Source organism: Acromyrmex echinatior, chromosome 1 (assembly GCF_024713525.1).
Source record: "Acromyrmex echinatior isolate Ae372 chromosome 1, ASM2471352v2, whole genome shotgun sequence".
NCBI lineage: Eukaryota > Metazoa > Arthropoda > Insecta > Hymenoptera > Formicidae > Acromyrmex > Acromyrmex echinatior.
In genome coordinates, this window is record NC_141852.1 from 17,099,660 (window position 1) to 17,118,478 (window position 18,819).

Here is an 18,819-nt window from a genome sequence, read left to right on the forward strand (position 1 = left end):
AGTTATACATTTTTTAAGCATTACTGATATATATATATATATATATATATATATATCAGTAATGCTTAAAAAATATATATACATGCTTATATATATATGTATAAAGACTTTAATTCATGAGATGAAAAATCAAGATTTTTATTCCCTGCAAATTATTTTTCTTCAAAAGACCTATGGAAATATAAACGTATTCGTGAGAATATCTTCCACACGCACACACACACATACTCAGAAACTTTACATATAATTAATTATCTAGATTTTTAAGTTAAACTTTTTTCTTTTTTACAATAAAAGTTATATTTGTTTGTTTGCTCGTGGAATACTAGAAACCGTTTCGCTGATAGGAATTCCCTGTTCTTTTCCATTCTCTTCTTAACCTACTTTTTAGTTTTCTTTTTCTGCCATGGTAGCTGGAGAATTTGTGTGTTTACGCGGTTGGCGATAAACCGGAAGACGTTTTACAGTCGCAATTTTTGGGGCAGGTGAAATGTTTGAGAAAACTTCAGTGAAACATGAATTATCGCGTAACGCAAAATACTTCAATTATTCATACTGTGATAAATCATATGTACGAAATGCTAATATTCGGCAATAAATTTTGATTTTAATTAGTTTATTAACAATATACTGTAGTTACTATTAATGATTTTGAAGAGATTACTAACTATATAATTTATTATACTATTTTATAATCAGTCTTTATATTAAAGTCTCTACTCATTATCATATATATCATTTTTCATTTTTCATTTTTTATAATTATAAGTTTATCAGATACATACTTGATTTCGTGTGGTAACTAATTATGATAAAGTGTAAGCTCACGAACAGCAATATTACTGGGGTTTCACCTTTTAAGGTATTCTAATTTTATACTCTCTTGGTTATAAATTTATATTTTGCACGTCAATAAAGTTTATTACATATATAATTCTAGAAGTCTAATGATATTTTTCTTTTCAATTCAGAATGACAGAAGAAAAAACGAATATCGAATTTTTTGATCGAGCTAATACTTATCGAATTTAAGGAATCAACATTAATAAGTGAAAATAGACTGAAATATGATCAATATAAATAAGCAAAAAAGATATGTTCGCTTAAAACAGATCTTGCGTAATTATATTTTTGTGTGAATCTTAAAATTTCTAGTTCAAGCAAACAGCGTGCTGACTATTTGTCTTGAAACATAATCCATAACTGGAACTGGAGTACGTAATAAATTATAAATTAAATTAACAAGCAGTTTAATAATATTAACGCCGGAGTTAGGAAGTAACGCGTTATATCGTCGTTATTATTACGTTACTTTTTTCCAAATGTGAGTAACGATGAGTTACATCTTTTTATTTTTTTGGAATAATGATAACGAACATAATCGCTACTTTTATTGTTACTTTTTTTTATACATGCAATATGTGTATATAGAACATAAACAATTTGTAAAAGAAGAAAGTTAATTAAGATCAGAGTACAAACCTTTACATAACGCATAAAAAAATGACAAATTAATCTGTTCCTTCCACAAAATAAAGAACTATAATTTTTTAATTCTCTTATGCATTATGCGAAGATCTATATTCAGATCTTGATATTTGATCATGTCATGTGTAACCATAACCATCATAACCACTGTAGATTTCGTATTGAACTGGTCGATTAGTGACCAAGACAGTTGAATGCCATTATAAACAGTTTATCAAAATTCGATGAAAATATAACAGAAATTGTAACAACTCGTTACTTTTTAACGGTAATGATAACAAGTAACTTTTTAAAATCAGTAACAGGAACGAGTTTCTTTAAAAAAAAAAGAACATACTTTTACAGTAACAAGTTACTTTTTGTAAAGTAACTTGTCAAATGCTAACTATTGCTAACGAGCATTATAAAACAAATATTGTCCGTTTCTACCAATGTAATTTAATTTGAATCTTGATTCAACTAACTCTTTATCTTTCCCCGTTCTAAGAATGAAAAAAAGATGAAGAGTAAGATCGATATTCACAGTCATAAGTAATGTCTTCAGATACTAATGCAGCTCTCTGACTGGTTCATGATATCTTAAAACTGTACTTAAGACAATCTTAAATATAAAAATTGACCAAGAATACCGATCTAAGAATTGAATTGAGATCAAAATTAATCTACATTGATAGAAACGGGCGTAAAGAATTTATTTCAAAAAATGAAATTTAAATCGCCCGAATAGACGAGTTGTCTCGCTCGCGCGCGTACAGACCTGGCGCGTCACGTGACGAAAACACGCTGTGACGTCATCCGCGCAGCAGCGGCGAGCCAGCTGCCAGTTCAACATGGCCGACCTGTGAGCGGCGGTGCTACAGACGGCCGTCCGCATTTAGTCGTTCGTTTCTATCCGTTCGCGCGTCTCATTCGTGTCGCAGGACCCGTTAATATGATATCGTCGATCGTCTCGCGTCTCGTCATGTGAGTATTCACACCGTCGGTAACGGCTGTGCCGTATACCGAGTGGCGTCGGTCGATGGAGTCGGCCGTGGCGCGCACTCGGGGCCATCGCCATCGTCCGCCGTCCACCAAGTCGGCGACGGCGATTCGTCTCGGTGCAAGGCGTTTATTTTTATCCGTGTCGTGCACGCAACTTCACACGTGTCGTCGAGTGCTCCAGCGACGACGCGACGCGATGTTTCGCCGAATCTATCGCATATACAGTGATTCCATCATCTACTCCGTCTCAGCCGCTCGCTCGATCGGCGGTCTGTCTCTATAGATACGCGTATACATATATGCGTATGCATATACACGTATATACGCCGTATGTCCGTCTCGCTCGCACCCGACAGTTCGCTGTTATGACACAGGGAATAAAATATGAGGGCTGGAAACGTATAGAAGGAAATTCCTGGAAGAAAATTCGGCTGCCAGCGGGACGAGCGGATTCACTCTCTGTTGAACGGCCATCTCTCTTGGATGCTCTCTTTCTTTCTCTCTCTCTCTCTCTCTCTCTCTCTCTCTCTCTCTTTCTTCCAAGATTGTGTCATCACATCTGTTCAAGCTTCGACAAAAGGCATTTCCATGTTTGGGCAGGACCCTCGAAGTAGGAGTGTCGCCAAAGGCATTTAAATCCACAGTGGCGAAAGGAACCAAAGGAGGGAGAGACGAAGGCAAAAGGGAAAAGAAGCAGGGACGGACAACGTCCGGACGGGATCTGGTGTAAGCGAAGGTAAGGGATCAATGTCACGAACACACTCGAATCGATGCGCAGCGCCGGTTAACGTGGAAAAAGCACCGGCGATCGCGGAGTAGATGAAGATGCAGATAAAAATCGAGAACGATAACGTGCCTAAAATTTCCTCCCTAATTAATGCGCGCCGTCGAGCAAGGGTGAAAGCGAACGCCCCTATTTTGCAACACGGAGTCTATCGAGAACGTAACCTAACCCAACGTTCTCAGCGTTCGCGTAATGCAGACGTTACGACATTCGTGAGTATCTTACGTTCGCTCACGAAAATTGGAGCAGTGTACACGATGATGTGATGCGTGTCTTGTTGAACTTCTTGACTGCATTCCATTATTCACTGCCAATACTGATATGTTAACTATAGATGAACTATAGATTTTCGGTACTTGTAATAAATACGTAACGGAACGCAATCCTTATCTGCAGAGGAGATTGTTTGATTAGTAATTGTCGCAGAAAAGCGCTCTTTTTTATAAAAATCTAAATAATTTAAAAAATTAATGAATTACAAAGCCAGAAAAAGCCATCTGTTAATGTAATATTAATATCCATGTTGACTCTTTTTTTAATTCACTTATTATTAGATTTACTCTTAGAGCTCGCTACATACATTACATTTATTACTTTTTTATTTATAAAAGATTTCTAAAAATTTGGATAATAAATTCAAAGTATTTATAAAAATATCTCTGGCACTATTCGCATATCTTTACTATGGGATATGATTAGAAACCTTATATCAGAGTTTGGCTAAGAGCCATTTTGTCAAAATTCTGCGAGAGAGGAATATTCTGTATAATTTCTTCTTGTATATATATATACTTATTCTAACTTATACTGTTTCACTTTATAACTTTAATTAAGTTTATAGAGTGAGACACAGTATAAATTAGAGTGAATAGTATATATACAGGACGAAATTATATGTATCTTTCTCTCGTAGAATTTTGATAAAATAGCTTGTGATTTTCAAATATTGTATAATGGATCATTTATTGAATAATATCTTTATCATTAATAGTATGTTGTTAAATAAGCAACATCGATAGTGTGTGAATTCTAAAAAAAAAACAATTTAATATGAACTTTATTATTTCATAATTAACTGCACGTTGTCTTTTTATATTCCTATTTCTTTCTTTTTCCGAAAATATTTATTTCACAATCAATCAAAATCATATTCTTTAATGTAATCGATATGAAAAGACTGTGATTTTTATTGACTGACTTTTAAAGAGATATAAGAGAGAACCTGATAATCTTTGGAATATCAACTACGTATCTTAAAGTCCACTAGAGTCTTTCATATAATTTTACGTGATAGTCCTCGACACATATTTTCTATATTGGGGTAAAGCAATCTTGACATTAAAGCATTTTTATGATACACGATACACGAGCATGATCTTGAGAAACGTAAGCATTTTCGTTCGGAAAGAGAACGTCGTAAACCGGACAAACGCGCGCGCGATAAGCAAACGACGCGTTCCATGCCGTCAGCTGATCCGAAAGCTACGTCACAATGGCGCAGGTCGTTGCACTCTTCGGGCTCCCTCGCTAAGAGGCACGTTTTGTTTACCCCGTGGCGTTGTCCGGCAGCGCTCACATTCACGCAGGCTCGTCAACGCAGCATACAATGTGCGTGAACGTCCGCCCTGATCTTTCTCTCTCTCTCTCTCTCTCTCTCTCTCTCTCTCATTCTTATCGGCGGCGTATGACTCATGGCCGCCACGCTGCACTTGACAATAAATTAGAACGAAACGGAGAAACGCCGATTCCACGAGTTCTGGCACAAGGTAAACGTCACGGCGGCAACTGACGCAACGAGTAAACGAGGATTCGTTCGCGGAATGTATTTGCTCGAGTTTCTTTCGCACAGAAAATCAAAGAGAAATCTATCATGTTTTCTTTAAGAAATTGTTATATAGTGTGTGGTAGCAAAAATGCAAATGGAAAGAAAAAATAAATAGAAAAATAAATAAATAAAAATAATGCTACGAATTTTAATTTTATTAAACCTAATGTGGTAATAATAGAATTCTGTGTGTGTTTCACGAGTTATATTTTACTTTTTAATAAGAAAATTCGAAAATATAGAGATAAAATATTTTTGTAAAACCAACGCGAATTAATTTGATGACACATTGTGACTGTTACTATTTAATTTCAAATTAAAGCTCGAAAATGTAAAGTTATTGTAATTAAAAGTTGAAATGTAGAGAGTAATGCAAAAAGAACGTACCAATTCGCGAATGAATAAGTATAATTATTAAGTATGGATATATATATATAATAATAAATAATCATATACAGTTGTACCTGCTATATATTGAAGTAGACAATTCATCCTTTTTTTTTGAAATGTTCTTATAAGAGAAGGATTCTCGAGTAAAGTACGGATAGTGCTTCATAAAAAGTGCACTCGGTTTATCAAATGTGTCTCTGCTATTTCGTGACGCCATATAACCACTATGTATATATTTCCTTTAGTGCATATTCCATTACGTACCATGTACATTTCTGCGTATTTTATGGTGATGTTATACAAAATTTGAAAGCATATTTCTCTCTCTTCAAACACATTTAGGATATCTCAAAAATACGTTTGAATAACGATTTTATTCCAATCCAAATCAATTTTAGCAATTTAATTTTTAGCATTATTAAAAATATTTTGGCAATCAAACATCTCAAAAAGAAAATTTGTTTATTATTCAAATTTTAACCTTTATTAATGAATGATGAATGCGAATTTTCTATTTATTTAAATTCTAAAATCTTAATTCATCAAAAGCTTTTAATTTTGACAATACATTATTATCAAACCTTCATTGTCAAACCGTCAACAACAACATTCTTCTCTTCTCCAAGATTTCTTAAATATTTTCTTTTATTCTTTTTCAAACGCGTTGCGAAACAAAATAGATTTTGATGAGCGTACATGATTAAAAATAACTTAGCCAAAGAATATCTTGTAATCCTTCAAAATTCAAATGGTTTCGCTCCACAATTAGTTTTTGGAAAGTTCAATGATGAGATAGAGGCTACGCTAGAATAGAGACTTCAAAAGGCTTTCCTAAACTGAAACTATTGAGGTTTCAAAGGGTTAAAGCCTCTTCTCTTACTTTTCTGTACATCAAACGAATGCATTTCGATCGACATGGAAATAGCACTCGACATCGAATACATTTATGTGTAGCAACAATATTCGATGCAATCGTTTTTATAATTTTGTGCTCTGTCCGCGTTACGCATTTTCACGAATATTTTTGAAAAGGAAGCCACTACCGAAAGGAAACGAGCACAGAAAGAGAGAGAAAGAGAGAGATAGAGAGAGAGAAAGATGTTTCTTGATATATCAAGAGGAAACTTGGTCGCTCGTTGGATCGATGCACGGTTGGCAACAGAAGGGTAGTATTTCACGTCGTTATTGTATGCTTCATGTGCGCCCCTATACACGGTGTCTCGTCATTACATAGAAACATTTTTCTTACAAAATTATTTGGCGTATTTATAAATATTTTTGTCTTGTAATATTAATTTATTATTTTTTTAAATAAAAATGGATTTTCTCTTTTTTTCTGAAGGTTTCAATTCAATAATTATTATGATATTTAACATCTGCAATAAGTAATAAATGTCATTAAAATTTTCTTAAAAAAATTATAGAATAACTACATATTTTAAAAGAAAAACGAAATAGAAGCCTATAATATTTAATCCTTTTATATTTGCTTTATATTTTAACAAAATTTCCAATACTATTATTCTTTATATATTTAAATAGAATTATACAATTGCTTTAATTCATTTTTACTTCAAATTTATGTCCTCTCTTTCAACGAAAAATTTAATTTCTAGTTGATTGCAATTAAGTTATGACTTTTTAGAGATTTAATCCAAATTTAAGCATGTAGATATTTAAAATGAATTACTTGTTTAAAAAGAAATAAAGTGTTAAAAATTTTTTAAACGATTTAAATTGACTTAACAAATGAAATAACAAATCTTGAAATTTACTTAACAAATATTTAAAAGTAATCAAGTATTAAAAATTGGCAAGCGTTAATCTTTTGCAAGGTTCTCTCTCTTTTTCTTATTTTTAACAAAATAATTTAAAATATTTTTCCATGATGTCACGATACTTTGCGTATATATGTGCATTCACGTATCCCTTTCTCGGACACGTAGTATACCTGCAGGACTAAAAGACTCCTAACGCCGGAGTGAATCAATATTCTGTACACCCTCGCACAGGAGATCGCGTTAACCTTTCTCACCCTCATACCCCGCTACGATGCCCTCGACGTCTACTCGACCATTGCATGGAGGGCGGCGAGTACTTGTTTAGCTCTCCCTTCGATCTCGTCGTATCCCTCTCGTCGAGTCGATGAGAACAACATAACGTTAGGGGGCACGTATCTATATTTACGTCGGCTGTGCGAAATTCTTTAACATAGGACCAAGTTGCGCGAACGTGACTTTCGTCCACATAACTCTCGATTAACGCTGAAATCAATAATAGTATTATATTTCAGTTCTTAGTGGCACTTTCTACGCTTTTTATTTTTTTCTAAGAATAACAACAACTACAATTTTATTTTAGAATTATTATTCGAGGAATATTAAAAATTGCATAGTTTGCAATGCATAGAAGGAAATAGATTTTATTTTAGATTTGATAATATTATTAATTTAATTTTGTATAAATAATCATGAAGTTAAAATTGTAAAAACATTTAAATGAAAATTTTATTTAAAGAGAAATGTATTTTTTTTTTATCTGAAAATAAATCATTATTTGTTAAAATTTATTTACTCAAATATTTCCAAATAATTGCTAAATATTTGATCAATTGTTAGATATAAAAAAAGTTTATTAATGTATATTAATGTATATTTTTTATGACATTCCATTTGTTAAATGTTTATTAATACGCTTTACATGCCGCATTCTAATACTCAAGTTTATGGAATTAAGTATAATAACGGTAATTATAAAAATTATAAATAAATAATGTACAAGATAGGCGAGACTATTATACCATTAAGCTAAACTGCATTATCATACATAATTTATGATTTTTGCGCGTAAACTCCACACTCGCTTGCCAGGCATCGTTAATCTCGTAACCCGCATTCTACTATTTTGCATATCAGGAATAATGGCTGCATTATTACCGCGCGCTGTATTTGTGCGTCGACTTTCGAAGTCACGTGAACGCAAAAATGTATGTATGTACACTTATACATATATCCAGAGATTTGTCGAAAAAGATTATTATAAAACTAAAAGTCAGTAACATATTAGAGAAATTAAAAACGGTTTGAGAAAAAAAGTCAGAGAATTTTGCAAAACTTTGAAAATTAAAATTAACTTTAAAGTTTAATATGCACATATCACATCTATACAATTTTTGGAATACTACCAACTTAATAATTAAATTAAACAAGCAGTGTTAATAATCAATAGTAATTAACATTTTTATGTTAATTACTATTGCTCTCTCAACAAAATAATTTGACGGGTGAAAATACAAACAATTTTAAAATATTGAAAGCATCAGAAAAAAATCATGAAACTTTGTCTAAAAATTAAGAAAATGTTATTTTAGAAATTTGTGACAATCCTGTTCATGTATCTTAGGACAATCAATACTATCGTAAGATTACTTTTAAGATTTTTTTAAAGATTTTTTTTTTGTAAATGATCGACATATTCTTATGACAAAAAGAAATTATCATAAAAGTGTCCAGATATTTTAAAAAATTTCCCAACTATGGTGGAAGAAAATGAAAGGAAAGGAGAAACAGGAAGAATCACATCGATGTGATGCGGTATAATATTCACAGCCGATTATACTCCGGAATTTTCAGTCTTGTGACGTCACTACGCTCATTAGAATAATTGAGAATGCCGCTCACTAATTATGAGATGTGGAAGTCCTCCTGTACTTGCGGCGCATAAGTTTTTCCACTACCTCCGACATCGAATCCGTGAACTTCTGGAAATAAGAAGGAAATTTCAACGAAATTTTGCTATCGCGTTAATTAAAGCGATCTGTAACTTTCCGGCGGCGTGGAAAAATTGAAACTTTTATGATCAATGTAGTTCTTTTTCTTTTCCTAGAAAAAAAAACAAATCGAAGAAATGTACACCTAATTAAGTCGTCGCGTGTTAAGAATGTCGTTTGCAGGAAATTATAGAGTAAAAAATGAATATGTGAAACTAAAAAAAATTAGAGAGCAAAAAAGAAATTTTTTTTGATAAATATTGGAAACAACAGACTCATCTCCAATGACTTCGACATATATTGTCAAGGTCATGAGTCCTGAGTGATCCTCGGAAAGTTTTATTCTGTGCTAGTTATTCGTTAAAAAGTTACTAACAAAATAAGTTTCATAAATAGAACACAAAATTTAATCCATCCTCTTTACTTACAGGAATTAATGACTTTCAAGATCCATTCCTTCTCCCCTTCTACCTAGGGGTATGCGATTTTCCATGCAAATCGAGATTCACCTCACAAGAAGATGAGAGTTGGGTTAGATTAGGATTATCGAAAAGGGGGTGCAAGGGGAGGAGCAGCGTCCCTCCACCGCCCATACGTATATTCTTTCTGCACGAAACCATTTGAAATAGAATAATTGTTGATCTTGTTTTGCTCCAGAAGCAAAGAGGGGAAGAACACGTGTAAACGGAGGAGGGGCCCGTCTCTTCCCCACTCCGATTTAATCTTAACCTAACCCAATCTTTATTTGATTGTGAGGTGGACCTCGGTTCGCGTGGAAAGTCGCATGCTTCTAGACAGGGGAGGAGATGGGCTGGATCTCGCTTTGTGCGGAAAATCATATGTTTCTAGATAGAGGGGGGAGGTGGACCTTGCTTCACGTGGAAAATCGTGCGTCCCTAAACAGGAGGGGGGAAGTGGGATGCACTTCGGTTCATGTGGAAAGTACTTCTATAAGCAGGGAGAAATGTAAAATAGATCTCGTTCCGAATAAGAAGTTACAAAATCATATTTTATACTTTAAAACCAAATTTTCTATTTTAAAAACGAGAATTATACAATAAAATAATGTTTTCAAAAATCGATGTATTTTTTTTATAAAATTAAAACGAGGAGGAAGATGCAAATCACAATGCAATCTCGATTCATCGAATGGACATGTGAAAATGGACATGAACATGGATATGGACATGGAAATGAACATGGACATGGAAATGGACATGGGCATGGACATGGATATGAGCGTGGACATGGATATAGAAATTGAAATAGAAATGGACATGGAAATGGATATGGAAAAGGATATGGAAATGGACATGAACATGGACGTGGACATGGACATAGAAATTGAAATGGAAATGGACATGGAAATGGAAATGGACATGGACATGGACATGGAAATGGACATGGGAATGGACATAGATATGGACATGGAAATGAACATGGACATGGAAATGGACATGGACATGGACATGGATATGAGCGTGGACATGGATATAGAAATTGAAATAGAAATGGACATGGAAATGGACATGGAAATGGAAATGGAAAATGGAAATGGAAAATGGACATGAACATGGACGTGGACATGGACATAGAAATTGAAATGGAAATGGACATGGAAATGGAAATGGACATGGACATGGACATGGAAATGGACATGGGAATGGACATAGATATGGACATGGAAATGAACATGGACATGGAAATGGACATGGACATGGACATGGATATGAGCGTGGACATGGATATAGAAATTGAAATAGAAATGGACATGGAAATGGACATGGAAAAGGATATGGAAATGGACATGAACATGGACGTGGACATGGACATAGAAATTGAAATGGAAATGGACATGGAAATGGAAATGGACATGGACATGGACATGGAAATGGACATGGGAATGGACATAGATATAGACATGGAAATGAACATGGATATAAACATGGAAATGGATATGAACATGGAAATGGAAATGGAAAATGGAAATGAAAAATGGACATGGAAAAGGATATGGAAATGGACATGAACATGGACGTGGACATGGACATAGAAATTGAAATGGAAATGGACATGGAAATGGAAATGGACATGGACATGGACATGGAAATGGACATGGGAATGGACATAGATATGGACATGGAAATGAACATGGATATAAACATGGAAATGGATATGAACATCGAAATGGAAATGGAAAATGGAAATGGAAAATGGACATGGAAAAGGATATGGAAATGGACATGAACATGGACGTGGACATGGACATAGAAATTGAAATGGAAATGGACATGGAAATGGAAATGGACATGGAAATGGACATGGGAATGGACATAGATATGGACATGGAAATGAACATGGATATAAACATGGAAATGGATATGAACATGGAAATGGAAATGGAAAATGGAAATGGAAAATGGACATGGACATGGACATGGACATGGACATGGACATGGACATGGACATGGACATGGACATGGACATGGACATGGACATGGACATGGACATGGACATGGACATGGACATGGACATGGACATGGACATGGACATGGACATAGACATAGACATTTCTATTTCCATGTCCATGGACATGTGTATGTATATGTATATGTATATGTATAAGTGTTGGAATTAATTCGTAGCGTTTTTAATGAAAGAATGTTATTTATTTCACATGAGCATTAAAAAATACATTAATGAAAGTACTTCCCATCACTTCCCAAAACGCTACGAATTAATTCCAACACCTAATATATGTATATGTATATATATATATACAAATTAATATATATATGTATATGTACATATAATATGTATATGTACATTCCTCGATGTTTTATGAGTATCAATTCCATGAAAATGTTGGAAGACCCATGCATATTGATTGTTACGCAAATTCGTAATTACAAGTTTGAACGGTTAGTTTGCCAGTACAGATGTGGGGATTTACAACAATAAATAAGATCGTGCGCGATGCAATTTGCAATTTTATGTTAACGCACACCTCACAGTGTGCAGCCCGTTATTAGTGGTCGTAGATTAATATTAAAAGCCATTTATCCCGTGGCAAATTTTATCATCGCTTGCGCCAACCGAAGAAGCAATTATTCGCGGGAGCTTCATCAACGCTAAAGATCCATTCGATGAATCAAGATTGCATTGTGATTTGCATCTTCCTCCTCGTTCTGATTCTATAAAAAAAATACATCGATTTTTTTTAAGCAAATGTTAGTAATAATATTGTGTTTAGATATATTAACTTTTGTGTCATTTTAATAGCTTTCGCATCTCATAGCTTGCATATTTTCTTTTTAATTTAAATTTGTTAAACTAGAATGTGTAATGCATATAAATATCAACAATTTATCTTTCTCACAAATTTTTATTCATGGATCTTTCTTCGTATATTTAATATTTTCACTCTATATTTCTCTCTAAAATCTTTGAAGTGAAATATAATTTTAGAGAGTGAAATCTCACTCTTAAAAATTGACAATTGAACTACTTTTTCAACACTAGCTTTTTATCATTTTTTGTAATTAGATTCTACTCCAAAAATTTTAGAAAGTTATTTATCATATTTAATTATTATTGTATCATCTATGATTTATCAATTGATGATTTATCTATGATTTATACATTTTTCTTATTAAAAAAAAATTATATTTTTTATATATTAATAAAATTATATTTTTTATTATATTAGGTGTTGGAATTAATTCGTAGCGTTTTTTAATGAAAGAATGTTATTTATTTCACATGAGCATTAAAAAATACATTAATGAAAGTACTTCCCATCACTTGTAAAACGCTACGAATTAATTCCAACACCTAATATATATTAATAAAATTATATATTTTATATATATATATTAAATTATATTTTTTTGTTGCTTTATTAATGATTGTATTAAAAAATAGTTCTTCTTCTTCTTCTTTTTCTTCTCTCTCTCTCTCTCTAAGTTTAATACATCATTTGTTTGTACCAACTACATTCAAAGAAAAAGACAGTAATAGCAATTATATACGTGATATCAATACAAGTTTTGTATTGATATCATATAAGAGAAGTGGAATTAATACGTAGTTGAGTAAACTATTTTCCAATTATTATATTATATAACTAAAACTGATTATGAGAACTTATTAATTTTTGTAATTATTCAATTTTAGTTGAATAACTATAAAATATTTAATTTATTAAAATTTTAATTATATATATAAGTAAATACATTAATTCTGAATATGAAACTTATATTAATTATCACTTACATGGTTGCTATACAAGAAATGCTTCCTTTTCTTTGAGTATAAATATTTATTAAACATAAAAATACATTTATTTGATACGAAAACATTAATTTGATTTAACTACCATTTTTTTTATTAAGTTAATATTTATTTACTGTAAGTAAATGTTTTAGATCGTATTTGGTACTATTCAAATAAATACTTATTAAAATTTAGTACATTTTTTTCTCAGTATGGTAAATAATGTTTATAACTATATGCGGCGTTGTATCATACACCTATAAAGACGACGACGTCATGTCGAGCTTATTGCACCCATATCATCATGGTATGATCCGCGAGGCTCGAATCTCCATCGGTTGTCAGTCACGTTATCAAGAAGCGAGTCACGCGAGCGGCTCCCTTCTGAAGTGACGCCATCGTAATGAGGAGGATATTGAACCTTGCACCGCAGATAGTCGTCCGTGACGCAGCAACTCTCTCTCTCTTTCTCTCTCTTGCGATTATGAAAACAGGATGACTGAAGGTTGAAAATTTCCTTAGCACGACTTGAGACCTGTATATAGCCTCGATAAATTAAAGATTCGTTCCTGTTCCTTCGTTTCCTGTTTCCTAGGAACGTGCACGCGACTTTGAACAAAACGAATGGAAAATAATTCTACCACCGGCGAGAAGAAGAGGGCGAATAACGGTGGTGCTTATAACGTCCTCGAGATTTTTATCCTCTCCTGATTCTTAGAAAGAAAGGAGAAAATCTCGAAACCCCTTTCCGAATCTCGTTTTCGGCGGATGCGAGACTCCTCGCCCAGCGAGTCTCGCACGCCCCGTTGCTTCCACGCCGTTGTGATTTACGTTCTTCTTCTACCCGCCCTCGTATATAATTACGCCATTTTCTCGCGGGGCGAATCGTATTTCTTCGTCTCTGGAGACGCGCCAGGGAGTAAAAGCGCGCGTCGCAGGGGTGCACCGTTGGAGCATGAGGAAGATGGAGTGAGGGGATCGTCCAGCAAAAGAGAAGATAGGGAACGCGGGGGGTGAGGGGGAAGGGGGAGAAGAAGGTAGAAACACGGCATGCACATAAGCGAGGGGAGGAGGAAGGTTCGCCAAGAAAGGATGATGACCCTTTGGGCGTACCCCGAAACCCTACATCCTGATATCGGCGAGATGTTCTCCCTCGTACACACACAAATGCGCACAGACCGTCCCTTTCTCCATATATCACGCTTCCTCTCCTTCCTCGACCTCGTATTTGGTTCTCTTCTTCCTTTTGTTGCTTCGTTCAGCCTAGATCTCCGCCTGCTCCTTCATCTCCTCTATTCTTTTATCTCTTTCGCGAATGGTAGGTAGTTCAAGCGCGTGGGCAGACTGGTAAAGAAGAAAAAAAAAGAGGATATATTCTCTCACGAGGATTCGAACGGCGTGCTCTGGAACGCAGAACATTCTAAACCTTCGAGATGCCCCCTTCGGGATTTTCTTTCCTCGACGAGAACGCATCGCGAGCGTGATGAGATGAAAGCACAGGTATCTACGCCGGTTTCTCCTGTAATATTTATCGATTGAAAGGCTAACGTAGTATCTGTATCGTGCCACCATTCTGCACTAACTGTCCAGTGTAAGGACTAATTCGTATGCAAACGTTGATTGAATTTAGTGTACGCAACCTATATTTGCAGGACTATTATACGCGTGTGTTCATATATGCCATGATAAAATATCGAGAGATTCGAATTATAGATATTTGATTGAAATATTTGAGAGACATGAATTATTCCAAAATTGATGAATGACATTTTAGCTTTGTGACAACAGATTTTTTAATTTATTTTGCTTTCACATAGCGGGCTTTAACAAATTCTCAATTTTTGATGTTATTACAGACACATATATCTACGACCAAATTGAATTAAAATTTCGTTTTAAGGAAGATTCCATTTCAAATTAAATGGGGAGTAGTAATCGTTATCTATTAACAATTGATATTTTAATAATCAAACAATTAATTGTAATGGTAATTAATATTCATGTCTGCATTTCATTAATTGCAAAAGTAGCTTTGTGCCGTCTCGCTTTTCTCGCGTTGCAACCGTTAAACGTTTGTTCACCATGTGCGAACTCTCCTGACTGATCCCGTTTAAAGTGTCGGATAAATACGTGCCAACGTGGGAGGTCCTGCAATATCGATGTTTATATGTTCTTTTATTAGCACGACGTTTCACCCTACGTCGTCTGCTTGTATGTGCATAAAACTGTGCAATGTGCCAAAACACCGTGAGAGATGTATAACAAAATTCCAAAGAAGCATCTCTGAACTTCATCTCAAGCAATAACAAGAGATATAACATAATCACATTTATAAAAGTCAAAGCTTTATATTTTGAAAATTATTAGCACAAGTACAAATAAAAGGAAAATGGCCTAAAATAATAAGCACAATATCTCTTCCAAGAATTATTATGCAACTATCTAGTCTTACATTCGTATTCGTACGCTGTGTATTTATGAAATCTTGAAACTCAGAGCCCTTTTCTTCTCTCTCTCTCTCTCTCTCTCTCTCTCTCTCTCTCTCTCTCTCTCTCTCTCGAATAATATTTCTCTTTTAAACATCGCCTGAATATTTCACGTGCGCCAACATATCGTGTATCTCGAAGATATTTTCGCTTCGCGAAAGCGGAGATTTTTTCTCCTTCAGTCTGGTATTTCTCTCAACGCGTTCTTTTCTCCGACATACATTCTTTCTCTCTCTCCTTGACGTCCGGTCGACGCATTGGGAAAGACGATGCGTCGACGTCGACGTCGACGTGGCCGGCAGCGCTCCGTCGTTTAAATATAAACCCAAGTGCAGAAGTGGCCGGCTTCCAGTTGAAGCGTCACGACGCTCGTCGCAAGAGAAAAAGCTCTCGCTGGTCCCGGGATAAGTGCAAGGAATACTCGGTTCGTTTGCGTCAAATGCGTGCGGCTTTTCCAGACTCGGGTCGGTATCATTTGGCATCATGAAGATACCTCGCAACGAATCTTACCGGTGAATGCAAATCGAGACTCGAGAGAATATTATAATCGAGTCACGGATCTACATACAATGGTCTGCAATGTATTAGTTTTCTCGAAACACACGGACTTCAGGATTTAAAATAGAACAATGCCGTCCTAGATTATTTTAAGGAATTTCTAAATCAGGCAGCACGAGCAAGACTTTGCAACGTCAACGATAACACAGAGTAAACCAGGCTGTGGAGATATCGTGAAAACTTTTACCCCAGTGCTCTGATTTCAGAATTTAAAATAGAACAACGTTCTAGATTATCTGAAGAAACTGCTGGTTACCGAATTTGGAAATGTAAGCAAGATTCTAATGTTCGATATTAAAATGAACTGGTCTGTGATCGTTTTATCTCGAAAAATTAATTAAAATTATTTAAAAATTCATAAAGTAATAAAAATTTGCCTTGTGGAATTTAGGAAGACGTATTATATCGTTTATAACGGTAACTGAGATGGCTCTGAGCATCGTTGAACAGAAGAATCTACGATGAATACACCGATAGTAACATTGATAGAATAAAACCCGGCAACTACTCCTTTTAAATCAGTCGAATTCTCGCGAATATTCAATTGGCACGGTGTCTGAGGCGATTAATCATCATCATTATCCGAGCACTACATTCGAGAGGAAGATGATGCTGCTGACGAGAGAACCAACGCTGCCGTAGACACTAGAATGTCGTACCCTTGATCCCGGTACGTCGCCTCGGCGAACGGTTTACTGCCTATTCAGACATGAATGGAAGATTTATTAACTCACGTATCGCGAATAATCGAATGTGCAATTTACACAGAATTGACAAGGTGTTACCAGCACGACCTGTAAAAAGGATTTAAAGCGAACCGACCAAGAAGAACGTCTACCATTTAAATTCAATCCCTCAATCTTTTACCTGCGATAATTTAGCGATCATCGTATTCTTACTGGCGACATGTCTTCCAAAGTCAGACAACAAATTCGCATAACGATCTTCTTCAATGATGGCACCGTGGTGATTTACATCTGAATCGATGACGGTATAAGACCAAAGTGGGATTAACAGTGATGGTTGGTGTATCATGAGGAACTTCTGAAAATACTAAGGGGCAAGGACGTCACGCGAGAGAGAAAAGGAAGAAGTAAATTGGTTGGCAGGATTAAAAAGGATAGAAAGAAAGAAAGGAGGAGTTAGCGACGGAAAGGCGAGGGCCTCTCTTTGAGCCGCCACTTAGAAAACGTTAGTTGAATCACTTAACCGGTCATTGCACTACGGCTGGGGCTGGCCGCTTCGACGTGACGATAAAGGAACCGATCGGGCGTGCACAGGATCGACCAACCACGAAGCGACTGCTTGGCCGCGGAATAAAAAACGCGGTAGCGATCTAGCGCGACAATCAGGTCGAGAGAAAGTGAGCTCTATCGCGTGCAAGAGCATGCCTAAAGGATATACTTTCTGTGGATCTCTATGCGACGACAAAGACCGAAATCGAGAGATTCTAGTTCTTTGCAATCGTAGATGTGCAGGGTATTGCGTTTCATTGTTATAAGTTGATTTAGAGAAAGTTCAAGCTTGGAATCATTTATCACGCTCTTAATAATATGATATTATTTACTAATGATATCTCTTTTTCTCTTTCTCTCTCTCTCTCTCTCTCTTTATAACTATATATGTGCAATTATAGAGATATGCATTTAAATTGTTAGTATTCTCTTAGTATTCTCTTGGATGTGTTAAGAAATATTATGGTAGACTTTTGCGCCGAGTATGCGATAAATAAATCTCGTGGTCACACGTAATTCCTTTGCAGATGTGAACATGCTATTATAACTATCTTTGCGTTTTATCTTATTATATATATATAGGAGTGTGTTGAATATGAAAAATAAGATATGCATGAAACGGGGGGACTGAATTAATGGGAATCAGTTGGAATGAAGCAGCGAAAATATTTTAGACGACTAGGATTAATCACGGTGTCCTTAAGATAAATCGTATAGGAGAATCGTCCAGGAGAATCGATGAGAGAACGACGCTGATAAGAAGGAGAGAGAGAGAAAGAAACATGGGTTGTTTTCTTTCAGAAGCATTCGGATGCTGCTAGATTTAGCGAGCTATTTCGTTGGATGCGATCTGTACTTTCTAATCCAGCGAGTATTTTGCCTTTACCCGCACTGCCTCTTGCTAATAGGCGATCAGCTGGTGAACGGTTCAAACGGTTGCAATTGAGGCCATCGTTGTGCACATCGCTTCTGTAACGACTCCAAAGAAACATCTTTACGACGCTTCTATCTCAATTAAATTCTTCGTT

The 18,819-nt window shown here is 35.1% G+C and overlaps 1 protein-coding gene across 1 annotated transcript; it reads left to right on the top strand.

Annotated features, from left to right (window-relative positions):
- Positions 1-261: 261 nt before the first annotated feature.
- Positions 262-10,944, top strand: LOC147911018 (uncharacterized). The gene is made up of 2 exons (XM_087405241.1): positions 262-2,451; positions 3,070-10,944. Exon 2 carries the CDS (start codon positions 10,401-10,403, stop codon positions 10,806-10,808), a length of 408 nt encoding a protein of 135 aa, XP_087261367.1. The 5' UTR covers positions 262-2,451; positions 3,070-10,400; the 3' UTR covers positions 10,809-10,944.
- Positions 10,945-18,819: the final 7,875 nt, after the last annotated feature.